Genomic DNA, 27,858 nt, shown 5'->3' with positions numbered 1-27,858 from the left:
TACTGACAATCTCCTGCAGAGGGCGCTGCACATGTCCCCATAGAAGGTGACGGGAGGCGGACACGTCTTCGCCGCCCATAAGGAGGAGGAGGAGGAGGCCGGGCCCGGTGGCTCCTGTATGAGCCGTATAAGGAGGAAGCTGGGCTCTCTTCCACCACTATACCGGAGGACCGGCTGAGGCGCAATGTCCGGGGAAGTGGTGCGGGACTTCTACAGCCAGCTGCCCAAAGTGGTGAGACCCCCTATGATGACCGCCATGACACGGGCACATATGGGCGGGTTATAGCAGTCTACATGGGTGCTGGGGTATATAGTGTGCGGGCAGCCCCGGTACAGACACAGCGCGCACTGCAGGTATTAGGGGATGATCTCCAGGACGGTAATTGGATGTATTCACACTGAGCGGTAACTGCAGATGAACACTTGTATGCAGTCTTATTATTTCCTATGGGGGGGTTTGGAGACCACCACTAAAAAGTGCTGTCACTGCAGCTATTCACATACCGCTCTGTAACTGACTCTTTCCAGCTGATCCATAACTACAACTCCCAGCATGCTTTCTGACCATGCTGGAAGTTGTAATCGCTGTCCTGTGACAAGTCAGGCAGTGTTGTGCTATTGGTAGATAGTTTTTTGCTTATTATTCCAATACTAAAGCATTTATAACCTGAGAATAGAGCATCTTACACTGGCCTTACTGATCTAGGGAATATACCGGTCCAGATGAGGGTCAGCTGTGATCTACATATGAAGGGGTTTCTACTTTTTTTTTTTAGAATCGCATATAGGTGACAAACTAAATATAGGAGTTAATAAGGATCATGACATCCAGATAACGGAGTCATGTCATATACATATCATCAGGGCTCAAATCCTGCAGGAACTCATGGGAACGGAGTTCCTGCACTTTTTCCACAGCAGGAACGCAGTTCCCATTAGCAGGAGTCCTGCAGGACCAACTCTTTAAGGGGTACTCTGCCCCTAGACATCTTATCCCCTAACCAAAGTACAGGGGATAAGATGTCAGATCGTGGGGGTCCCGCTGCTTTGCTCCATGCCGGATGACTGGTGATGCGGGGAAGAGGCTCGTGACTTCACAGTAATGCCCCCTCAATGCAAGTCTATGGGAGGGGGCATTATGGCCGTCACGCCCCCTCCCATAGACTTGCATTGAGGGGCCATGACCGCGACAACACGAGCTTCCGGCGCTGCACCCAATACTCTAAACGAATGCCGGGTGCAGCAGGGAGAAAGTCAGGGTCCATAGCGTCGGGACCCCTGGGATCAGACATCTTATCCCCTATCCTTTGGATAGGGTATAAGATGTCTAGTACCCTTTTAAGTGGAAATTTTGGGTGAGTTCCCACACTTTTTTTTCCCAGGACTTGACCCCTGCATATCATGTATAATGTAAAACAAAAATATCATGACACCAGTGTGAACTCAGCCAAAAGGAATCTACATAGGCTCTGTTCACATTGGTATCAGGGCTTTTGGATATTATAGAACAGTGGTCTCCAAACTGTGAACCTCTGGATGTTGCAAAAGTACAACTCCCAGTATGCCCGGACAGCCAACGGCTGTCCGGGCATGCTGGGAGTTGTAGTTTTGCTACAGCCGGAGGTTCACAGTTTGGAGGCCACTATAGGAGAGGCTACAGCGCATTGCGGCATCCGTGGTACCTCAGGTCCAAAAGAGGACTTTATTGACTTATGATGGGATGCTATTAAGATTTTCCATTATGTCCATTTACAGCAAGAACAGTTCTGCATGTTGGGCAAGTCTCTGAAACTAAGGAGAACCTCCATTGGAGGCTCAGAATAAGGCTGCATACACACCACGTTTTTGCAATACAGTTCCCGTATACGTTTTCAATTTGAAAACCGTACGGAACCGTATTGAAAACCGCATACATTTACTCTCCATTGAACACCGTATGCCAAACGATGCATCCGGTTGTATCTGTTTTGCATCCTGTACGGTTTTGTCCTTTTTTTCCCGTACCCAAAACCATAGCTTACCACGGTTTTGGTCCGGGTGAAAAACCATATTAAACCATATCCGTTTTTTTTTTTAACATGGGAGTCAATGGGAACCGTACAGAACCGTATGTGCGTACGGTTCCATACGGTTTTTGACTTTGCACAGTTTTTTTCCTGGAACTTCAATCAAACAAGTGAAACTTTATTCATAGTGGAGTGAAAAGTTAAAAGCTTATATTTTTTTTTTTCCTCTTAAAAAACAGATGCAACCGGACATCATCATTCAAACTGTATACGGCTTAAAATTCGTATACACGTTTTGATTAGTGTTGGGCGCGAATATTCGTATTTCCAATTTTTATGGCAAATTCGTGAATATTGTGAATTTACGAATATTTGCTTTTTCCCCCCGCATATGCGCATATTCCTTCTTTTAACTTGTGGGCCAATTAGAATGATGCAAATACACTTGTCAGATGTTATTAACTACATCCCTAGCAACCAATAGTAAAGTTGCCCACCCCCTAATTGTTTTCTTCCTCGAATACACGAATATGCGAATATAACGAATATGCAAAATTCACGAAGATAGGACAAATATTTGTCTATATATTCGCGAAATATCGTGAATTCAAATATGGCCAAAACTATTCATCACTAGTTTTGATACAGTTTAGTCCGGTTTTGAGGAATCAGTTTTTGATCAAAAACCTGATACGGGAACTGTATTGCGAAAAACGTGGTGTGAATGCAGCCTAACAGTGTGAATTGTGCTCTTTGAAGCTTTAAAGGGGTACTCCGGCAGTTAGACATCTTATCCCCTATCCAAAGTATAGGGGGATAAGATGCCTGATCGCGGGGGTCCCGCCGCTGGGGACCCCGTGATCTTGCACGCCGCACCCCGTTAAAATCAGTCCCCGGAGCGTGTTTGCTCCGGGTCTGATTACTGTCGATCACAGGGCCGGATCCGCCCCCGTGTGATGTCACGCTCCGCCCCCTCAATGCAAGCCTATTGGAGGGGGCATGACAGCTGTCACGCCGCCTCCCATAGACTTGCATTTAGGGGTGGGGTGTGATATTACACGGGGGGCGGAGTCGTGACATCACGATCTTCCGTTCCCGTGGTCGGGAGCCAGATACAGGTCAGAAGCAGATACAGGTGGGTGCTACATGCTATATTGCGGCGGGACCCCCGCGATCAGACATGCTATATTGCGGCGGGACCCCCGCGATCAGACATCTTATCCCCTATCCTTTGGATAGGGGATAAGATGTCTAGGGGTGGAGTACCCCTTTAACCAAGTATACATAGACATGGTGTCTGGCTACATATGTAGCTGTATGCAGAGGTATAAGTTAAAGTGACAGGAGCCCAGTGCATAATCGGTAACAGGGCCCCTCCACTATAATGCTTCTGGTCTCTTAATATGGGGAAGAGAGAGTTTATGAGTCCAGGTAAAAAGGCAATCTCTGCACCCTATAGTTATGCCCCTATCAGTATAGTCGTGCATATGACTATAAAGCCATAGAGAAGGGCTATGAAAATAGAATATGTATATGTAATCCTATAAACACAGCTCCACTGTCCTGTAGTAGATAATGTAAGGAGAGTTCTGGTCTTCACGTACGTGACCCTAAGTCACCATGCAGCTATGCTGAAGATAACATGAATGTTCTCTCTGATAGTGGAGGCCAACCATATGGTTAGCGCAGCGTATTCCAAACAATGTGCTCCAGCTGTTGCAAAACTACAATTCCCAGCATGCCCGGAAAGCCAAAGTCTGTCTGGGCATGTTTTAGTTTTGCAACAGCTGGAGGCACCCTGGTTGCAAAACAGTTCTTCTCCTCTGTAGTAGAACTAAAAAAATATTCTAATATCAGTCATAAATACAAGTTATCATTCCGAAAACCTCATCTGTGAATGATCATATCCAAGCAACCTCCATCAGGTTTGGCTTAGATTGTTCAAATGGAAATGCTGGAGATTAAGTTTGTGTATTGTTTTATGTAGTCAAAGTAAATTATATAGAAAAATCGGAAACTTCTCTTTTTATTTTGGCTTAAATGCCCTTAGAATTTCCTGTATCCACATCCATCACCAGATGATCATTGGTCATGTTGGACATGTTAAAGAGTACCTATAATGATCATGTTAAATGTTATAATCCTCCCAGTTCACTGCCCCATCATGATAAACCACCCCTTGCCTTTATTTTTATTATTTTTTAGTTTTTCTATCTTGATATTGCTCTGTATTTTCTGCTCAGTCTCAGTCAGATTTAAAGACTGGGAAGGGGCATTACCCAGCAGGCATGACATCATCTGAAGCCATATAGGGGATCAGCTCACTCTGCTACACACAGCCCAGAGCAGTTCAGTGTGTGAGATGAGCTATGATTGGATAAGGCTGCACAGCATTTCCTGATTTTGAACTTCTGCCAGGCCAGCAGGAGTCCAAAGTCTGTGCAAGAGATGGGGGAAATGTGCTCTGGACAAGTAGGGAGACACCTAGTGGCAGCTTTATTTTTAAACACAAAACATAGAAAACTTCAGAAAATGTTATACAAAGTACATTAAAAAGATTTTTTATTTACCATAAGCAGTGCAATAGCAAAAATTTGTTTTAATGAGAGTGTCCATCTCAGTTGACACCTGGGCCTCCAATGCAAATTCTGTTATTTTTGATTAGATAAATACCGAGGCATGCAGCATATGCCCATTATAACTCACCGGAATTAGATGGCTACCACTGGTGTCTATTATGCAAATAATCCAGCATAGCACTGTCGCTAGAGCCGCAACACAGATGTGAACAAAGACTGAGTACATGTACCAATACTTTTTTTTCAGGTATTAAGGATACCAATGTGGCAGTTTTCCAAGCATTTTAATTTTTTTTTTAAATGGAAAAAATTGGGTGATTAAAATTTTGACATGACAAAAACAAACTTTTTTTTTGTTTTATTCACACATTTTAAAGGGGTACTCCGGTGAAAACCTTTTTTCTTTTAAATCAACTGGCTCCGGAAAGTTAAACAGATTTGTAAATTACTTCTATTAAAAAATCTTAATCCTTCCTGTACTTAGTAGCTGCTGAGTACTACAGAGGAAATTCTTTTATTTTTGGAATGCTCTCTGATGACATCACGAGCACAGTGCTCTCTGCTGACGTTAATATAATAATAATAATAATAAGTCTTTATTTATTGTTGTCCTAAGTGGGATTTGAACCCAAGGCAGCAGTGCTAACTACTAAGCCACTATGCTGCCCTTGGCATACATCTGCTTATGCACGGTTGCTAAAATGGACAGAGATGTCAACAGAGAGCACTGGGCTCGTGATGTCATCAGTGTTCCAAAAAGAAAGGAATTTCCTCTGTAGCATTCAGAAGCTAATAAGTACTGGAAGGATTAAGATTTTTTAATAGAAGTAATTTACAAATATGTTTAACTTTCTGGCACCAGTTGATTTAAAAGAAAAAAGGTTTTCACCGGAGTACCCCTTTAAGTCCCCACAGGATACTGGTATACATGGAATTGTATCTCCCTATACCTACCTCGCATTACCACCCTGCAGATGGCCACCACAGCCCGCATATGAGCAGTCACCTAGGGAACCTAGTGAATGACCTGCAGAGAGCTGGGACCAAAGTAAGAAAGGCTCCCATCAGTAACACACTACGCCGCCAGGGACTCAAATCATGCAGTGCCAGATAGGGGTGTGAATCGCCAAGAATTTGGCGATACGATTTGAATCGCGATACCAGTGTGGCGATTCGATATATCCCGATATATCGCGATACCGTCTAGGTGACGATACATCACAATATATCCCGATACATCGCCCACCTGGGAGCATTCATAGATCCCAATAGACGCCGCTGTCAGCTTTGACAGCGGCGATCTAGTACTCCGGCGCACACTTTTCTCATTTTATCCCGTCCGGGCTGCAAAATAAAAGAAAACGCACTTTCTCTTACCTGCCAACGAGCCCCCGGAGCTTCGGTTTAGGTGTTCGGTCCCCGGGCTGTATTCTTCTTACTTCCTGTTAGCCCGGCACGTCACACGGAGCTTCAGCCTATCACTTGCTGAGGCGGGACATCGCTGCGGCCGGTGATAGGCTGAAGCTCCGTGTGACGTGCCGGGCTAACAGGAAGTAAGAAGAATACAGCCCGGGGACCGAACACCTGTACCGGAGTGTACCGGAGCTCCTGGGGCTCGTTGGCAGGTAACAGAAAGCGCATTTTCTTTTATTTTGCAGCCCGGACGGGATAAAATTAGAAAAGTGTGCGCCGGAGTACTCCTTTAATAGCCAGCCGCGGCGCCCGCTCCATACACCCAGAGCGCCACCGTGTCAGATCCGGCCTGCCCGGCTCCACAAATGTGGAACTTGTGTCTCCTGATGCCCGGGACATGCTGTTCCGGGCGTCAGGAGATAAAAATTCCACATCCCTAAAAGAATCGATTCAAAAATATTTTGAATCGATTCAGTATCGGCAAATGAAAAAATCGCGATAATCGCGCGAATCGATTTTTTCTTACATCCCTAGTGCCAGATGTGTCCCCCTGCTTAACCCAGTACATGACCAGGCCGGGATGATCCAGAAGAGGATTGGGAGAATGTCATATGGTCAGATAAAACCAAAGTTGAACTTTTTGGTAAAAACTCAACTCGTCATGTTTGGAGGAGAAGAAAGAATGCTGAGTTGCATCCAAAGAACACCATACCTACTGTGAAGCCTGGGGGTGGAAACATCATGCTTTGGGGCTGTTTTTCTGTAAAGGGATCAGGACGACTGATCCATGTAAAGAAAATAATCAATGGGGCCATGTATAGTGAGATTTTGAGTGAAAACCTCCTTCCATCAGCAACGGCATTGAATATGAAACATGGCTGGATCTTTCAGCATGATAATGATCCCAACACACTGCCCAGGCAACGAGTGGCTTTGTAAGAAGCATTTCAAGGTCCTAGAGTGGCCTAGCCAGTCTCCAGATCTAAACCCCATATAAACCCTTTGGAGGGAGTTGAAAATCCGTGTTGCCCAGCGACAGCCCCAAAACATCACTGCTCTAGAGGAGATATGCATGAAGGAATGGGCCAAAATACCAGCAACAGTGTGTGAAAACCTTGTGAAGACTTACAGAAAACTTTGATCTCTGTCATTTCCAACAAAGAGTATATAACAAAGTATTGAGATTAACTTTTGTTATTGACCAAATATTTATTTTCCACCATAATTTGCAAATAAATTCTTTAAAAATCAGACAATGTGATTTGAATGGATTTTTTTTCTCATTAGGTCTCTCATAGTTAAGGTATACCTATGATGAAAATTACAGGCCTCTAATCTTTATAAGTGGGAGAATTTGCACAATTGGTGGCTGACTAAATACTTTTTTGCCCCACTGTAGAAGTCCAATACACCTTTGGCTTGGTCTACCAAATTGCCCAGAAGTTTAAAACATATCCTGAACCAACATGACAGTGTGCTTTAACACTCCGGGCTCTACCATTTTACGCTGCCCTAGAAATGGCTCAGGGCAGTTTGTGAGCACGTGCCAGGTATTGGATCAGGTATCAGGGACATTTGCACAAGTACTCGTATTGGCATCAGTATCAGAACATCCCTAATTTAATGTCAATCTATCTTGAAGCTGCCCTTGTTGGAGTAACAATTTATTTGTAAGGATGTATTTACTGAATGTGTCTAGAATGCAGCAAACTCTGCAATGGAATATAATGTAAGACTGTATTATCATTTGTATTATTAACTTGTCTCATGTAGGAGCTGCATGCCCACCTGAATGGCTCCATAAGTTCTGCCACCATGAAAAAGCTCATGGCCCAAAAACCCCATCTTCAAATACAGAATGGAATGACAATGATAGAAAAAGGCCAGAAGAGGACTCTAGAAGAGTGAGTATCTTGTCCCATCACTGTATATTTAACACGCTTCTATTTTCCAGATTGACAGACATACAGACTATGGGGTGAACAGGCCATGGCCACCTTTGAGGGCATTTTTATTATCTAACTGTATTTTGTGATAATAAAACAATTGTCTATGATAGGTTTTAGTAAACATGTGCCACTGTATAGCAGGCCATGGACTCCATCATAGACCTCATCTGACGGGTCAGTCTCCAACCCCTGCGGCCCACTCCTGAACGATCATCTAAGCCAGTGTTTTCCAACCAGGGTGCCTCCAGTTGTTGCAAAACTGCAACTCCCACTTAGTTGTAGTTTTGCAACAGCTGGAGGCATCTTAGTTGGCAAACACTGAGCTAAGTTCAGGTATTATCAGATCAAAGCAAGGGCTGGAGATAGAGCCTTCAAACTATTTTACTGATCGGTGGGCACCCTTTTGTATGCGATGTGGGGGTGTGCCTGTGGAGTCCCGTTTTGGAGAAAGGTAGTGTTTTTTTTGTCGGATCACTTGGAATTTCCTTTTGTCTTGCCCCCTGAGGTTTGTCTTCTGAGTCTTGTTAATGGCTTAGAAATGGGCTCCCATAGGTGCCTGCTAATTCGGTTCTTGTTATTTTGTGCCCGTAAAATGCTTATTATGGCATGGAAGAATACTGTGACCCCACCTTTGTCTCGCTGGAAAGCATTGGTGAATAAGTATGTTTACATGGCAGATTTTTTGTGGTATGTCTGTCCTGAAAATTTCCATCGGACATTCCCCAGACAGTGGGCGCTGGCAGAACATGCTACCAGGACTGCTCAGAAATGCGTTTCTGAGTGGATTCCACTAAAAGAATTGACATGTCAGATGTTTCTGCTGCAGAAATTCTGCCTTGGGCACAGTGCAGCAGAATACAATTGAAAAGAATGCAGCAACAGTGTTTCTAAGTGAAAATTTTCCTCCGGATTATGCTTGAAAATTCTCCTGTGTGAACTAGGCCTTAGGGTATGTTCACATGCTCGGAACGCAAAAGTCCACAACAGATTTGCCTGCGGATGTTATGTTGATAGTAAATAGTTGAAGTAAATAGTGTCATTGTGTAGAGATGTTTAGTACTGGTTTTATCATAAAGACATAGTGTCATGTACCTGTGTAGTGTAATTGTGACTTATTATTAAATGCTGGTTTGATAATCTGGTAAGGATTGTGGCTTTATGGAAGTATAACTGCAGGGCATTCCCAGACCTCATGTATTCGATTACTTATGTGCATTTATACTTCAGATCACATTATTATAGTTAAATGGACACTGTCAGATACAAAAACTTTTGATATGTTGTAAAGCATGTAAAACCAATAGGTTTTGCAATTGCTTTCATTAGAAAATTTTCAGTATTTCATACTGAAGAAGCCAAACAACTGCCCCCCCCTGCCTGCTTGGACACATACTAGTCCGGCTGTGTCCATGCGTCATCACCTATGTCATGGACACACTTCCTTGATTGACAGCTGTGGGCGCAGGGCTCACAGCTAGAGGAAAAATCCTCCCATTGTCAGCTTGTGTCCCGCTACTGTAAGTGAGGACAAGCTGGGAGTTGTAGTTTTGCTAATGCTAGGTGACATGAGAGCAGACAGCATACTGAGGATGGGGGTGGAGAAATGCCTCCCTTTGAGAGGAATTCAGACTAGTGAGATAAATTAAAAGTGTAATAAAAAAAAAAATAAAGGTGCTAGACAAATAAAAATGTTATGTACATGGTCAGGATTAGGTACTGAGTGATACATTTAAAAAAAAGATTTTGTTGGATCTGACGGGTACGCTTTAAGGTGCATCTGTCACGTAGGATTTACTTGTTAAGCTGCACACACAGTGCATTAAGGATTAACGACTTTAATTCAGCCGTATTTGTGTTTACATTGTAGCATTTGTTTTCTTCATAAATACATCATTTATAACCCGGCTGACAAGTCCGCAGTCCCTGGCCGACAAGTCGGGCCCGGGGTCTTCTATGCTCTGGGACCACACCGCCTCTCTCCACCTACAACATGCTGTTGATTGACAACGTGCGCTGGAGAACTACACCGGGCCGCCGGGGGCAATCTCTGTGTGTCAATCAACAGCATGACATAGGTGCAGAGAGGCGGTGCAGCCCTGGAGCCAAGCAGACCCCGGGTCCGACTATTAGGACAGCTCCTGGCTAGGTTACAAAAGCTATTTTCATGGAGATGACAAATGCTACAATGTAAACACAGTTATGGCTGGTTTAGACTTGTTAAAGGGGTTATCCAGGAATAGAAAAGCAGAGCTGATTTCTTTCAAACACAGCACCACACCATTTGTATGTGGTATATCTCGACTCCATTCACTTTAATGGAACTGAACTACAATACCACACAGAAGAGGACAGGTGTGGAGCTGTTTTTGGAAGAAATCAGCTTTGCTTTTCTAACCATGGATAACCCCTTTAACCTCTAATGCACTGTGTGTGTAGATTAACAAGTCACTCTTACATGACTGATGCACGTTAATATTCTAGTGAACAGTATGAACGTGATTTATTCTTTGGTAAACTCCCGGCAGCCGTAGCATTCGGCTGATTTATTGAGAGGCTATGGTATCTTAATGAATCCTGCAGTGCTGTGACTACCCCACACCACATGCGTTGCAAGCTCAGAGCTGGTGTAGCTTTCAGCTTCAATATGTGCTAAATTAGGGGTTAGGCCACGCCCCATTTACACCAAACCACACCCACTTTTTAAAACCAGCCATGACTGGTGTACGACGGCAAAAAACACACATTTTTATACAAACCGAGGGTTTGCGCAAAAATGTGCAACTTTGCTAAACTTAAATAGCAGATGCAGCAGATTAATACATTTTCCCCTATAGATAAACCACACATTTACTGGGGAGGCACTGGTAATTCTCTTTATCATCATCATTGTTTTTATTATTATTATTGCTTCAGTGATAGCTCCTATTTCCCCAAATATTCTTTCAATAATGTTTTCATGTCATGTTCTTGTTTATAGATGTTTTCAAATGTTCAAAATAATTCACCAGATTACAGATACACCTGAAGACATATTACTGGTAAATTTCTTTTATTATTAAAAGTAATGCATTAAAATCTGATTTGTACATGAATATCAATTCCTGGCTTCTGGCCCACTTCCAAAACTAGTGAGTAAGTATTATGCTTATGATGTACCGTATTTTTCGTCATATAAGACGCGCCGGCATATAAGACGCACCTAATTTTATAGGATAAAAATCTAGAAAATAAAGATTCTGAACCAAATACAATGTAAAGTATAGGACAGTGATCTTACACCTGCGGACCTTCAGATGTTGCAAAACTACAACTTCCAGCATGCCTGGACAGCCGTTGGCTGTCCGGGCATGCTGGGAGTTGTAGTTTTGGAACATCTGGAGGTCCGCAGGTTGAAGACCACTGGTATAGGAGGTAGTACTCACGTGTCCCCGCCGCTCTGGACCCGTCACCGCTCGTCACCGCTGCCCTGGATGTCGCCCTCCATAGCTGTCGCCGCGTCCCTGGGGTGTCCCCGTTGCTCCGGAACATCTCTGCTGCCCATGATGTCGCTTTGCACGCCGCTCCTATTGGATGACGGCCAATATGTCATCATATACCCTGTACATATACTGTGACAAAATGTGAATGGGGCTTCAGTCTGGTGTATGGAAAGATAACCCAGGTGGGTAGGTGATAAAGGGGCAATCTGGAGGATGGTAGGGGCATGGTAGCCAGTTACACTGCTTCTTTATCTCTGCTGTGCTACTGAAGCTAGTGTGCTATATACAGTATACCCTGCATTGAGGGAAAAGACACTGGCAGTCACATAGCAAGCAAGATAGGGGGAACTAGTGTTATTTGCTTTGCACTCTGGCTGTTTATGCCTCACAGTCCTAAAAAATGACATGTCAGTGCAGTCCAACCTGCCCGAATACAGAGAAGAGTGTAAACTCTGGCTGCCCGCTACTAGGGTGAAGGCCCTGAGATAATGGATAGCTCGGAGGAAGGGAGGGGTAGCTGCGTATTGACTGCTTTGCCCTGTGTCTGGACCACTTCACCAGCACTAGCAAATCCCTTGTTAGTGCTGCTTAGCGGCAGCAACACTGAGTAACAGAGCAATCTTTACAAGGAAGGAAAGGATCAGCCATATTGATCAGGCATAGTGTATTACAAGCACTTTGCCCAACCATCAGGTAAACAGTTAGGGCAGTCTGACATTGTCAGGCCATCCTGACTGCAAACTATTAGATGCAGGGACTTTTTAGCAATAGTCCAAACAATCTGGTAATCATATGGGGATATTAGGTGATTCCATGTTTCATATACACATCTTTTCATAACTTACTCATTTATGAATTATGGAGCACCATAATGCTATGTGATACTGTCCATTCTGACTGAGCACTGATTCATGTAAGCCCGTGTTAGGAGGGGCTGTCCACATCCTAAACTATCCTGAATGTAATACACCTTTAATATAACCTGGTACAGTAACGACTCCATCCTTTACCTATGTATGAATGCCATAAAACTTTACAGGTTCATTTGTGAAAGGAAGTTTTGAAAACTAACACAAATAAACTCTATATGGGGAAATTCATCAAAACCTGTGTAGAGGTAGAGTCGCAAAGTTTCCCTTAGCAACCAGATTCCATTTAATTTTTAAAGAGGCCTGTTAAAAATAAAAGAAGCGATCTGATTGGTTACTATGGGCAACTGCGCAACATTTTTCCTCTACACAGGTTTTGATATATCTTCCTGGGGCGTAAAAACCCTCTGGCAGAGTATAGAATATTTGACACAGTCCTGACCTCAGTATCTGAGGAAAGGGATTTAGGAGTAATTATTTCAGAAGACTTAAAGGGTTATTCCGCCCCTAGACATTTTATCCCCTATCCAAAGGATAGGGGATAAGATTTCAGATCGCCGCGGTGCCGCTGCTGGGGACCCCTGGGATCCCCGCTGCGGCACCGCGCTATCATTACAGCACAGAGCGAGTTCGCTCTGCACGTAATGATGGGCGGTACATGGGCCGGAGCATCGTTACATCACGGCCCGCCCCTTTCAATACAAGTCTATGGGAGGGGGCGTGGCGGCCATCACGCCCCCTCCCATAGACTTGCATTAAGGGGACGGGTCGTGATGTCACGAGGGGCGGAGCCATGACGTCACGCTGCTCCGTCCCCCGTATCGCCCGTCATTACGCACAGAAGGATATAGATACTCTATAGAGAGTTCAAAGAAGAGCTATTAAACTAGTACATGGATTGCAGGATAAAACTTACCAGGAAAGGTTAAAGGACCTTAACATGTATAAGATAGAAATAAGTATAAGGCTATCCTTCATATAAGATAGAGATAAGTATAAGGCTATCATTCATATAAGATAGAAATAAGTATAAGTCTATCATTCATATAACATAGAGATAATTATAAGGCTATCCTTCATATAAGATAGAGATAAGTATAAGGCTATCCTTCATATAAGATAGAGATAAGTATAAGGCTATCCTTCATATAAGATAGAGATAAGTATAAGGCTATCATTCATATAAGATAGAGATAGGTATAAGGCTATCCTTCATATAAGATAGAGATAAGTATAAGGCTATCCTTCATATAAGATAGAGATAAGTATAAGGCTACCCTTCATATAAGATAGAGATAAGTATAAGGCTATCATTCATATAAGATAGAGATTAGAGATGAGCGAATTTACAGTAAATTCGATTCGTCACGAACTTCTCGACTCGGCAGTTGATGACTTATCCTGCATAAATTAGTTCAGCTTTCAGGTGCTCCCGTGGGCTGGAAAAGGTGCATACATTCCTAGGAGACTCTTTCCTAGGACTGTATCCACCTTTTCCAGCCCACCGGAGCACCTGAAAGCTGAACTAATTTATGCAGGATAAGTCCTCAACTGCCGAGTCGAGAAGTTTGTGACAAATCGAATTTACTGTAAATTCGCTCAGCTCTAATAGAGATAAGTATAAGGCTATCCTTCATATAAGATAGAGATAAGTATAAGGCTATCATTCATATAAGATAGAGATAAGTATAAGGCTATCCTTCATATAAGATAGAGATAAGTATAAGGCTATCATTCATATAAGATAGAGATAAGTATAAGGCTATCATTCATATAAGATAGAGATAAGTATAAGGCTATCATTCATATAAGATAGAGATAAGTATAAGGCTATCATTCATATAAGATAGAGATAAGTATAAGGCTATCCTTCATATACGGTAGGAACAAGGACGATTCATAAGTATTCAGAATATTGGGCAGACTAGATGGGCCAAATGGCTCTTATCTCATTCTATGCTTCTATGTAAACGAAGCATTAGTGCTGCTCTCTCTTCTACAGTCTATGATAGATACAGGAGTTCTACGTTATGTCACGATTGGACCGTCATTATGCCTATAGATTGGGGTCCAAGACATTGAAATTCAACCTAGCAGCTTATGGTTTGAACATGTTTAATACCTTCATTGGCTGCATTCCTGCTCAATAGCACGTAAATACAGAAACACACATTATTATTGGTCCATAGGTGACAAAAAAATTTGCTGTATGACCAGAGGAAGTCAACCCCCCTACCTCACCCATCTTTTAACCTAAAATAAAGATGCCCCGACTTTACCTGTTCCTTTATCATTGTCTTAGGTTACCAAAGATGTTATTAAAGAGTTTGCAGAAGACGGTGTCAAGTACCTAGAATTACGAAGCACGCCAAGAGAGTCTTCCTCAGGTTCAAGCAATCTAACTGAACCCTATCTCTTTTTATGTTATGTAAGTGTATAACTTATATGTCGGACTGTGGATACAGGAATTCATTGTGTCGCTTAATTTCTTTGCAGGGATGTCTAAAAGAACATATGTGGAGACTGTGCTTGAAGGCATTAAGCAGAGTAAGGCTGAGGAAGTGGACATTGATGTAAGGTACGCCTCACTGAGCTCTGTTACATTGCCTTGTGGGGATTTTCACTTGTCCACAGTAATCACTATGCTTTACATGAAGAAAATCCTTGAAGACACATTACATAGGGAAAGTATTTAAATGAGTTTCTCTTTTAGTATACTTTTTGTCTATAGAAATTTGGATTTCTACAACTGCTTTTCATTTAGTGGAGAATGTGATGGTAGAATTAGAACTTATTTTTAAGTAAAGTTGGATTTCACTCACATGACAGATCACAATGGTTGATCAGTTAGATTGCAAGGTTTTTATTATAGTTTTTTTCTGTGTTGGTTCCACTCCTGGTTTTGGTTACAAATATTGACAAAATATACTGTTCAACCCAGCTTAAAGGGGTACTTTGCCCCTATACATCTTATCCCCTATCCAAAAGATAGGGGATAAGATGTCTGATATCTCCGGGCCGGAACTGCGGACGTACTGGGGTTTCCGTGTTCGTAACTTAAAGCCACACCCAATCCTTTCATGTCTATGAGAGGGGAGATGATGGCTAGTACACAGCCATCACACCCCCTACCGTAAACATGAATGGAGGGAGCGTGGCGGCGGTGGTCCCCTGTCATTCGGCACATAGCGGAGTTTGCTCCCTGCGAACAGACTTCTTATCCCCTATCCTTTGGATAGGGGAAAGATGTTTAGAAGCGGAGTACCCCTTTAAGTAAAAATGTACTTTAGTCACCTGACCGATTTCTCTTTTGTCTATTTTTGCAGGTTCTTACTAGCAATTGATAGAAGAGGTGGCCCAACAGTTGCCAAACAAACTGTTAAACTGGCTGAAGAATTTTTCTATTCTACCAATGACCTTGTGCTAGGCCTAGACCTTAGTGGAGATCCAACCGTGAGTTCAGTTCCTTTAATGTCTTGACAATTCTTATACATCATAACTAATGTTGCTCACCAGTTTTATTCTAACTGTCTGTTCTGACTTTTTTCCATTATGCAATTTTGTAATGTCATTTTGTGTATAAATTCTTCAGTGTTTATGATATTCCTTTGAATTTATGAAAACATGTGCAGAGCAAAAGTAGACCAGTTGCCTATAGCAACCAATCAGATTGCTTATTAAATTTTTTAAAGGCCTCTGATAAGTAAAAGTGATCTGATTGATGGTTGCTAGAGGCAACTGCTCCACTTTTCCTTTGCACAGGTTTTGATAATTCCCCCCCCCTTCAACAGAAACTATTTTGCATAAAAAGCCTTAAAACCTGTTTTAATATGATACACTGACAATGATGCAGGACCTGCTGTAAGAACTATTATGACACACTGAATAAGCTTTAGACCTGAGTCAGTAGGACACTATTAGGGTACGTCCCTAGCTTTAAACAGTTGGCAACAATATTGTAGAATGGAGACCATGACAGAACATCAGTGGGTTTCATCATAAGCCATTTGGATCTGTCCTAAAACAGATCCAGTACAGTGTCATAATTGTGACTGAAACAGAATAGTTTTTATAAGAAATCATTTTTGGTTTTATCATATAAAACTTAAGTACGGTTGAAAATAGCCATGTAGAAAATGTTGTGTCTTCTATCAGAACATAGACAAAATGTTTTTGTGAGGTTTTAACCTTGAGGAGGCCCCTGGCCTTGTTGCCTAGTGTAATAGTAGGGCTTTATGACAAAGAGGCCTTATCTCTTATGCACCATCTGTTTCTGGAATACAGGGATAGCAAGGTAGTATACAGAAAACAAACATCAGTGATGTATCCTACACCATTACATGTGCGTAATACACAAGCTGTTTTATCTGGATTATGTAAAGGCAGAGATGTGTCAAATCATTTCTAAGATTTCGAAAACAAATGATTTAAAAAAAATAAAAAGCAAATGGAGAAAACTTAGTAATAAGATAACCAGCTCTATATTTCTGGAAGGAAAAAAAAGCTTTGCCATCCCAGAAGCTTATAATGTTTAACTTTTATATTTTTGGTTACTTGTGTACAATATGCCTCTTCTATTCCAATTTATGGTATTCCTAAATTAAAAAGTAATTGTCACCATGGTGTGCACCAATGAATGAACTTGTGCATAAAAATCATTAATATTCGCTGCTGGCAGCTCCCGTTGCAATTGTTTAGCAATGATGTCCCAGAGGTTCTTGATGGAAGACATGTTTGGAGACCATGTCCTCCATGGTAACACGTTCAGGCCATGCAGGCTGCTCAGAGTAGCACAAGCAGCATGTGGCCTGCCATTCTGTTGCAAACTAGCTTCTGAGGCTTCAGAGAAATAGCCATTGGTAGCCACTGAAATAGCCACTGGTTTCACAACCAATTCAATGAAATGCTGGGCTGTTATTGTTCTTGGAAAGAGCCTATTTGGCCTATCACTGTGTCTGAGAGAAAAGCAGGACTCCTTGCTGAAGAGGATATATCTCTATTCCAGCTTTCATTGCCATGTTGCTCTGCACTATGATACATGAATTGGTGTAATTAATAGACCTATTACCGGGTATAATATTATTCATCCAGTTGGCAGCCCAAAAACCAAGTACCAGCAAATCAAACAAACCACCTTTAAAACTAAACCTTAAATGTCATATTTAAAATATTTTATCCAAAGAACACCACAGTTAAAATTGTAGACAGAAGAGCGATGTATTTCATGATATCCCTAGTGTTCTTAGAATATAATATTTTAAATATGACATTAAGGGTGGGATCACATGGGTGTATCCGCAGTGTCAAATACGCTGCGCATGTTCTCTCGTGTTTCCCTATGCATGAGGTGTTAAACTGTGGTCTGCATGTGGTGACATGAATAGAACACCTGTAGCTGAAGAGTCTGGCTTATAGCAAAATGTTGTATAAGCAGTGGCGTACCAAGGGGGGGGGGCGGGGGGCAGCCCGCCCCGGGTGCCACTCTCAAGGTGGGTGCCAGGGGCGGACTGACCCGCCGCTGCTGAGGTCCGGGACGCTCGTCCCAGATCCCCAGCAGACAGCGCTACATTCTCCTGTATGTGCGATACATGCACATACAGGAGAAGGCGTCCCCTCTGTGTGAGCCGCATCTGCAGCTACACAGAGGAGACGTGACCTCCGCCCCCACGCAGCACGCAGTACAGGCGCCGATGACGTCACTCATCGGCGCCTGTACTGTGGAGGGAAGAAGACGCGGCCCCTGCTGCTGAGGAGATCGCTGCGTGGGATATCAGGTGAGCATCCTTTTTTTATTTATTTATTTTTAACCCTGCCTATAGGGAAGGGGGGGGGGGAGAATGGGGGGTGCTCTGCATATATTTATAGGGAAGGGGGGAGAGTGGGGGGCTCTGCATATCCTGTACCTATAGGGAAGGGGGGGAGAGGGGGGGCGCTCTGCATATACTGTACCTATAGGGAAGGGGGGAGAGGGGGGGTGCTCTGCATATACTGTACCTATAGGGAAGGGGGGGAGAGGGGGGGTGCTCTGCATATAATGTACCTATAGGAAAGGGGAGGGGTGCTCTGCATATACTGTACCTATAGGGAAGGGGAGGAGAGGGGGGGGTGCTCTGCATATACTGTACCTATAGGAGGGGGGGTGCTCTGCATATACTGTACCTATAGGGAAGGGGGGAGAGGGGGCGGGCTCTGCATATACTGTACCTATAGGGAAGGGGGGAGAGGGGGCGGGCTCTGCATATACTGTACCTATAGGGAAGGGGGGAGAGGGGGGTGCTCTGCATATACTGTACCTATAGGGAAGGCGGGGGGAGAGGGGGGTGCTCTACATATACTGTACCTATAGGGAAGGGGGGAGAGGGGGCGGGCTCTGCATATACTGTACCTATAGGGAAGGGGGGAGAGGGGGCGGGCTCTGCATATACTGTACCTATAGGGAAGGGGGGTGCTCTGCACATACTGTACCTATAGGGAAGGCGGGGGGAGAGGGGGGTGCTCTGCATATACTGTACCTATATGGAAGGGGGGGGGAGGGGGGAGTGCTCTGCATATACCTATGGGAAAGGGAGGGAGAGGGGGGTGTAGCTCTGCATATACTTATGGGGAAGAGGGGGGGGTGTAGCTCTGCATATACCTATGGGGAAGGGGGGGTGTAGCTCTGCATATACCTATGGGGAAGAGGGGGGGTGTAGCTCTGCACATACCTATGGGAAAGAGGGGGGTGTAACTCTGCATATACCTATGGGAAAGAGGGGGGGAGTGTAACTCTGCATATACCTATGGGAAAGAGGGTGGGGTGTAGCTCTGCATATACCTATGTAAAAGAGGGGGGTGTAACTCTGCATATACCTATGGGAAAGAGGGAGTGTAGCGTAGCTCTGCATATACCTATGGGAAAGAGGGGGGATGTAACTCTGCATATACCTATGGGAAAGAGGGGGTTACCTGGCTACCTACCTACCTGTCCTTTTACTGTGCAGGACACCAAGGAGGGCATTATTACAGTTTGTGGGCCTATAGATGGAAAGATTGTGTAGAGGAGGGCACTGAATATATGCAGAGTCTGACATGTTTTTCCTGCAGATGTTAAGAGATCCACATGGTGGTCTTATCCGGACGGAGAAGAAAAGGAAAGAGGACGCCGCTGATCAGAAAAGACGGAATTGTGAGTCCCAAAATGTAACTGTAATCACTTGTATGGTGTACACATCCTGTGTACAGCTGATATCTACCGCCATATGGTCCTGTATATAATCACTTATATTGTATACAGATCCTTTATAGTATACTAGTCTGTGTATAGTGGTTTTATTCAGTACAGTATGGCGGTATTATCCAATTATTGTGTGGTGGTATATATTTACTCCTTGTATACCAGTATTATTGGTCATGGAAATTTACCTACGTTAAAGTGTTTCTTACATATATCAATTTTTATTTATTTATTGTGTGTGGGATTTGGGTGGAATAGGAGCGTGGCAGAACATTGACGAGCTGCAGAGCCTAGCAGGGGCCCTTGCCTTTTTTTTGGTCCGGGGGCCCCGAGTGTTGTCAGTCCACCCCTGGGGGGAGGGGAGGGAGGGGGTATAATTAAGGGGGGGGGGGTGTGGGGGGGTGCCGAACAAAGGGTCCGCCCCGGGTGCCAAATGCTCTAGGTACGCCCCTGTGTATAAGCCCCATTTCATGATTTGTGTAGACACTGTTCAACGCCCTAGGCTTGGTATTTGACATCCAGTTTTACTTGCAGTACAGAATGGATCACTGTGCCCCATTCTTCTAACCTGATGATCTGTCTGTACAGAGATTTGCCTCTCTGCACCTCTTGCAGTCATTCCATTTTGTTGTTGGTCTCCCAGCCACTGGGAGACACATTGTTGAACAGTGCTGACCTCTCAACCTACACTTGGTGTGATTAACAAAGGTCTCTCAGTTCAAGCAAGTTTTGGGGCAAGTGGCGATAAATGGCACATCGACAAGCAGGAGGCATCACACAATCATAATGTATTGACTTGAGGTTTCTGTGGTGGAAAGAAATTGCTCCCACATGCCACAGATCAGATCTTAGCGACATCTGCTACTTTATTGATTTGCAAAACCTTGCAGCTTGTCCTTCTTGGTGTTGCAATTTCAATCTTGAGGATTGTAATTACAGCCATAAAATTAAAGTATGTGGGCACTAAGAGCTGTTTTCCCATCGAATGTATTTGAAAATAAATGGCCCTTTTTGGGGTGCATTTTATAAGCCTTAAACCAATTTAGCACTGGGTCCCATAATAAGTTTCTTGCACAGCAGCACCACAGCTACCCCACAGGGATTTGCAACCGGGCTTGTTCACTGAATGGAGCTCTTCTGCAGTTTCTCTAGTAAGTGGGTGGCTAAGGCTGTTGTGTCGCCCCCAAGGACACAAACTCTTAACTTTGTCCTTCTTGAGATGCTGCGGCGGGACATGGAATAGCTTAATGCCTAAAAGCCCCTGAAAGTGGCTGCTTCATAGCCCTGTGTGGACAAAATTGACCCCACAATTACTTTTTCATGGCTGAGACAAGTATTGGATAACCGTTTTATTTTAAAGAGTACTTGTCATTTTGATCCGGTGGCAGGACATGTTTAATCTGGCTGGCATTCTTGTTGCCCAGGCTATGAGAATGCCGGCCAGTTTACAAATATCCTGCTGCCAGATTGTTGTGACAGGTACTTTTTAGGAAATTTATAGTAAAATAATTTATGGTTACCAGTGTGAGTTATGTCAGTGATTAAGAGATAAGATGGCCTTTGACCAGAAAATATATATTACAAATGTTCTTGTATGCTCAAGTAGTATTGGTAAAATAATGTATACAACTGTTTTAGGTTTTTAGAATTCTAGAGAATATACTTTATTGTATTGTATGCGTTATTTGAACATTTTGACACACTGTAGTACAATAGTTAAAAGTTTTATGATTTCAGGTTGGACATGGAAAAGACTTTATGGAACCACTCACTGAAGCTAAAAGGTCGGGCCTCAAACTAGCTCTTCATTTGTCAGAGGTATGGCACATATTGAGGATATAATAGATATGTGTGTGTGTAGGTGTATAAAAGATTTTAATTTAAACAAACTGATAGTAGTTAACCAAGTAAGATCTAACAAACATCCAACATTTCTCCTTTATGGTGTCATTATTGAGGCGATCATCTTGTCTGAACTCTAGATTTTGTAATCTTGCACTGATACTTCCTTGCGTTACTGTTTTATACTGTTATTATTTATTCTCTTTGTCTTGTTATATTGAATAAAGAAATTAACAAAGATTTGGTAAAAAAAAATCTAACAAATATGTGATAGCCTTATAAACTTATTCCCAAAAGACAGGCATGCGTGCTTTGAGTGTGTGAATTTCTTCTGTTGTCACATGAAACTAGGCTGAGTATGAGGCAAACAGGAGAGTGCAACTATTCTAGCTAGTTAGTTTAATATAAGATAGGTAGCAACAACCAACATCTAAAAACTGGGTCTTACATCCAAAGGACAAAATTATGCAACCCTGGTCTATCTATTCAAGTCCCATCCTCAAGTGTTTAATTATTGGTAGCTACTTAAACCTGTTTGAGAAAACCACCCAAAATTGCCTTGAAAAGTGGTATTTTAAGAGTGTGATCTTCTCAAAGTAAATGGCACAATGTATGGTGAACTAAAAATTAGTCACACAAAATCTGGTCTGGATCAGGCAGTGGTCTTTTGCAGAACTTGCTCTGTATTGTGTTTTTTTTTCTTTTTCTTTTTTTTAATCAGACTCAAGGACAATGATCAGTGCTGATTTACTGATGTATAAGCAATTTTCTTTTCATAGGTGCCAAGTCAAGAAGAGGAGACCGGGCTTCTCCTCAATATCCCCCCGGATAGAATTGGACATGGGACTTTCCTTTGTAACTCTCCAAAAATAGTTGAAGTGGTTAAGGAGCAGCGCATACCCATGGGTAGGTATTATGGTTCTGTTTGTATACTCATACATCTATATGGTAAAATACATCTTTGCTTGGTCCTCATGTTAGAAAAGCTTTAATGTGCCATTTAATGATCTGCTATAAAGACCAAGATGTATGGTAAGACTAAATCATAATCTTGTGGTTCAGGACAGTGATAATTCTATAAAAATAAAGCCCTACGTGGATTGAGTAGGCAGTGAGTGTAATACAGAGACATGATGGACATCTAGAGCTAGGTTGTCAGCAAGTCCAGGACAAGTAACCACTCAAAAAAGTTACATCAAAGTGTTCCCAAGGCTATAATCGTACACTCCACGTACAATAATGCACATACCCATATCCTCCAGGTCAAATTTTTTAATATCTCCTGTATGCTGAAATGTGAACTTGAAAATACAGACCTAATGATTGACACTTCACAAGTGAGAGATGCAGAAGTGGAGAGAAGTGGATATAAGTGTATCTGGCAGTCAGGGATCAGGTAGGAACATGAGGGAATATTTACAAGTGCAAATGGTATATCTGCTTAAAAAAAGTGATGCACTTGCCCTTAGTCTATTTTTTTTGTTTGCCTTAGGGAAGGGTCACACTTTCTTTATTTTTCTGCATATTTACTGCTGCGCATTTTCCTACCCATTGAAGGCAATGAGTAGCAAAATATGCAGCTGATTTTTCTATCCATTGACTTCAATGGGTAGGAAATACGCAGCAAAATACAGCACGTGTGACCCCACCCTTACAGCTATCTCTCTGATCCCTCAATACACGTTTATGTGTTCTGAATGGAGATCGGGGAGAAAGCTGCTACCAGACTCTAGCAAAGGCTTATCTCCCCTAGAACAAAAGGATTGGGCAATTGAAATCGAAGATGCCTGAGCCTTCTCTCTTCCCAACATCATCTGTTGGGGAAGAGTTAGGAGTCCCCCATTCACATATTTTATGTGTATGGGGGGGGGGGGGGGGCTTTTAATGGAGTGAAAAAAATGTGATGTAGGCCAGGTCTTACATTATATGTAGATTTGTACTGAAATTATCTTGAAATATGAGTCACCCTTGCTGGGATTTGAAGCAATGACTCAGATGCCACAAGGGAATCATTTATTTTAATCACAGTCATGACTAACCGTGCGCAGTTTTACATTTTGTCTGTTTACAAAGCCAAATATCAAGCCCTCGTGTATGTATTCTAAATGTTAAGTAATGAGGAGTTTGGAAGCCTGATATTCGTAGATATAACATTTTGTTCTCTATTTTTATTCAATTTCATGTTTTATGGATATTGCTTCTAGCGAGGTGTTTCATTTCAGCTTAAAAGAAGTAAAGATGAACACAACTAGAATATACTAACATATCTGGTCACTCCTATGCCTAGAACTCTGCTTGACCTCAAATGTTAAAGGACAGACTGTCTCTTCATATGACAAGCATCATTTTGGATTCTGGTACAATTTGCATCACCCATCTGTGTTATGCGTAAGTATATCATTTGTCACCCTTTATAAGACTTGTATAGAAGAGAATAAAAACACAGTTGTGTGAGATTGGAAAAAGGTGATGTGTATCAACAAAATTACTGTATTGAGTAAGGTTGTGTACAAAAGCCTTACCTATATGCTGCTCCATGGCTTTCTCTTAGCTGTGGTTAGTGTGAGTGGAGGTGATGGGCTGTCCTGAAGCCCCAGTTGATTTCATTGACAGCTTTAGATCAGGAATATGCGAAAAAGTAGAGACATGCCACTTCTTTACACACATTTTAACATCTCCCATTGAAGTTTCCTTGTGATTTTTTTTTTTAATCTGAAAAATTGTGGGGTTTTTTTTAACAAAAATTAGCACGGTTAAAGGGTACTCCACTGGCCAGCATTCGGAACATTTAGTTCTGAATACTGTGTGCGTGCTGCTGGGGTCGGCCATGCCCCCCCCTCAGCCTACGTAGCCGACCCCCCGCAGACAAGCGTTTGGAGCAAAATGTTCCGAACACTGGCCAGTGGAGTCAGGCCCGTCGCTACAGGACGGGCAAACCAAGCAATTGCTTGGGGCCCCGAGCTGGCTGGGGGGCTTCGAGCAGAGCCAGTGCTTGCCCGTCCTGTGGCGACGGGGCAATTCCACCCATCACCAGGGCCGAACAAGTGCCTGACATTTTTTTTTAAATAAACTCACTTGCAGCTTTGGAGTTCTTCTCACCTCACCACAATCACACTCCCCCCACCCCCGCTGCACTTGGTATCGTCCCTTAGCCCCGGCCTTCAGCCATCTGAGCAGGAAGAGGGGGAGGGGGGAGGAGAGAGCTCTGAGGAGAGGAGACCGCAGAGGCTGTACAACATGGTGCCTGACTATAGTAGGTGTCCCTGCTGTATATATATATATATATGTGTATAAGCGTGTGTGTGTGGATATATAGATATATATGTGTATAAGCAGGTGTGTGGATATATATATATATATATATATATATATATATATATATATGTGTGTGTGTACATATGTGTATGTCTATGTACTGTGCCTGTGTGTGTGTTACTACTGTGGATGACTATATGTAAAGTGCATGTGTGTATCTATATCAGTGTTTCCCAACCAGTGTGCCTCCAGTTGTTGCAAAACTACAACTCCCAACATGCCCAGACAGCCAAAGGCTGTAGTTTTGCAACCTCTGTAGGCATCCTGGTTGGGAAACACTGATCTATTCTATCTGTGTGTGTATGGTGCATGTATAGTATGTAATGTGTACAGTATGTGTGTGTGTATGGTGCATGTACAGTATGTAATGTGTACATTATGTGTGTGTATGGTGCATGTACAGTTTGTAATGTGTACAGGATGTGTGTGTGTGTGTGGTGCATGTACAGTATGTAATGTGTACATTATGTGTGTGTATGGTGCATGTACAGTTTGTAATGTGTACAGTATGTGTGTGCATGGTTCATGTATAGTATGTAATGTGTACGGTGTGTGTGTGTGTGTGTGTATGATGCATGTACAGTATGTAATGTGTACAGTGTGTGTGTAGGATGCATGTACACTGTGTGTATGAAGCATGCATGTACATTGTATAATGTGTACAGTATGTGTGTGTGTGTATGATGCATGTACAGTATATAATGTGTACAGTATGTGTGTGTGTGTATGATGCATGTACGGTATGTAATGTGTAAAGTATGTGTGTGTATGATGCATGTACAGTATGTAATGTGTAAAGTATGTGTGTGTATGATGCATGTACAGTATGTAATGTGTAAAGTATGTGTGTGTATGATGCATGTACAGTATGTAATGTGTACAGTGTGGTGTGTGTGTGTATAGAATGCATGTACATTATGTAATGTGTACAGTGTGTGTGTGTGTATGAGGCATGCATGTACAGTATGTAATGTGTAAAGTATGTGTGTGTGTGTGAAGCATGCATGTACAGTATGTAATGTGTACAGTGTGTTGTGTGTGTATAGAATGCATGCAGTGGCGGATCCGGGGGGGGGGGGGGGGGTAACGGTGCACTATACTGCACCTAATGTGGGGGAACACTGCTAGCCTAATGTGGGGAGAACTCTGCTGCACCTAATGTAGGGGGAACTCTTCTGCACCTAATGTGGGGGGGGAACTCTGCTGCACCTAATGTGGGGTGAACTCTGCTGCACCTAATGTGGGGGGAACTGTGCCACACCTAACGTGGGGGGAACTGTTCTGCACCTAATGTGGGGGGAACTGTGCTACACCTAACGTGGGGGGAACTGTGCTGCACCTAATGTGGGGGCCTCGTATCGACATTCGCTCACGTCGCGCTCCCAGAATTCAAGGGTCGGCGTTACTACGTCCTGACGCCGGCCCTAGAGCGTGACGTGCGTGAACATCAAGGGGGGGCCTCCATGTCCATTTTGCTTGGGGCCCCCAAATTCCTTCAAACAGCCCTGAGTGGAGTACCCCTTTAATGCCCATGTGAACGTGCCAGGTGAACTGGTATTTCAGAGATGTACAGTATTCCAAAAGTAGAAGTTGCGCTATTTGAGCAGAAAAAAATAAATAAAAAGACAGGTACACTATAAATTAGTTCCAGTATACTAACTATCATTGTAAGTGAATGTTTACTGTCAGCCATTGTGTTGCATTCAGTGGAGAAATATGAATATTTCTGACCACAATGTCATAGGCATAAGGGGAGAGATTTATCAAAATCTGTCCAGAGGAAAAGTTTCCCAGTTTCCCATAGCAACCAATCAGATTGCTTCTTTCATTTTGCAGGGGCCTTGTTATAATGAAAGAAGCGATCTGATTGGTTGCTATGGACAACTGGGCAATTCCTTTGTACAGGTTTTGATAAATCTCCCCCAATGTGCTTTTCAGCACTCAGGGTACTGGGTGAGCTTCCTATGTTCTACCAGGCCATGTTTGGCTCCTTCAGGAGACATAAAACTTGCAGCCTGATTCCACACGTAGCGCGTGTAGAACAATATATGTAGTTTTTTTTTGTCAGCTTAAAACAAATACAGTTGCTTCTTCCAATCAAGTTTTGGTGACAGATAGGGATAAAAGTTACTGAAAGAAGGTCTGTTCAGCAGAATAACTAAGGGAAGAATGTATTAAGGCTCGTATACCAGTTTTTATTAGCACAAACGTCAAAGTTGCATGCAAGTCTCAGTGCAAAAATCTGTGACGTCACCCTTTACCCCTGAATTCACCACTTTAAAAAAAGAAGTGGTTGGAGTTTAGTTAAATGAGCCTTGGCCTTGCATGGGCCAGCAGATTTACTATAATTTATGATAGGATATGGCATAAATTATGACTGAAAGCTAAACCACTGCCACATGGATAATGAAAGATGCACCAATATAGTGAAAGGTTTAAACCTCTTAATATATTGGTCCTTCCTAAGCAAGCTCTCTTTTCTTTAAGAGACGCCCGTTTTGACAAGTTCCCCCAAGTCCCTAATACTTTGTACAGGCAGCCTCCCATTTCCATCAAATCTCTCTGCAGATCTACCCTGTATGATGCTCCATAGAGATGCTATAGTACTTTCCTACCTTATAGATGGGGTTTTCAGTGAGTGCAGAGATCCTGAAAAGTAGTACCAGACAGAGCAGTACCCTGATATAGGTTTCTCGGTATTCTGTGCCTGAGTTGTTGCTTTTTACTTTTGAAGAGAATTATTTCTTTTTTTATTATTTCTTTATTTATTTTAGACTGACGATAAAGGCGTCTTCGCTACAGATCTTTCCCTGGAATATGAAATAGCTGCTAAGACATTTAACCTGAGTTCACAACAAATATGGGAATTGTCCAACCAAGCCATAAATTATATCTTTGCTCCAGAACATATCAAATCAAACCTTAAGGAAAAGTGGACAAAGATGAAACCAGAGGTATTCAGACATGTGCAGGAATAATGCAAATGATGGCAGTGACTAACCTACGACCTCAGGGACTGGAAGGTAGTTTTCCCTGGAAGCATAAATCTTATAGAGTGTGCATCCATCTACTGACTTCTAGACTATTTGCTACAATGCACAACTTGGTTTTATTCTATTTTATATAGCTCAATGGCTGCAATTATTGTTAAAGATTCCATCTATGAATTCTAAAATATATGTGTTTTAGTGAA

The 27,858-nt window shown here is 42.7% G+C and overlaps 1 protein-coding gene across 1 annotated transcript; it reads left to right on the top strand.

The window, feature by feature from the left end:
* Positions 1-45: 45 nt before the first annotated feature.
* On the top strand, positions 46-27,858 carry ADAL (adenosine deaminase like). Its single transcript, XM_056572482.1, has 10 exons — positions 46-232; positions 7,772-7,902; positions 10,925-10,985; positions 14,598-14,682; positions 14,792-14,873; positions 15,622-15,748; positions 21,246-21,326; positions 22,130-22,256; positions 23,638-23,738; positions 27,440-27,858. The coding sequence occupies exons 1-10, from the start codon at positions 185-187 to the stop codon at positions 27,641-27,643; spliced, it is 1,047 nt and encodes a 348-aa protein (XP_056428457.1). The 5' UTR covers positions 46-184; the 3' UTR covers positions 27,644-27,858.

Source organism: Hyla sarda, chromosome 4 (assembly GCF_029499605.1).
Source record: "Hyla sarda isolate aHylSar1 chromosome 4, aHylSar1.hap1, whole genome shotgun sequence".
NCBI classification, from domain to species: domain Eukaryota; kingdom Metazoa; phylum Chordata; class Amphibia; order Anura; family Hylidae; genus Hyla; species Hyla sarda.
The sequence above is the reverse complement of the archived record's forward strand: the minus strand, read 5'-3'. Positions and strand labels throughout refer to the sequence as shown.

Bases quoted from the DNA above. Each gene is read 5' to 3' on its own strand.
- ADAL (XM_056572482.1), top strand. From the start codon at position 185: ATGTCCGGGGAAGTGGTGCGGGACTTCTACAGCCAGCTGCCCAAAGTG. The intron at 14,683-14,791 runs GTTCAAGCAATC...ATTTCTTTGCAG, and splicing joins GCCAAGAGAGTCTTCCTCAG to GGATGTCTAAAAGAACATAT. The intron at 15,749-21,245 runs GTGAGTTCAGTT...TTATGATTTCAG, and splicing joins ACCTTAGTGGAGATCCAACC to GTTGGACATGGAAAAGACTT.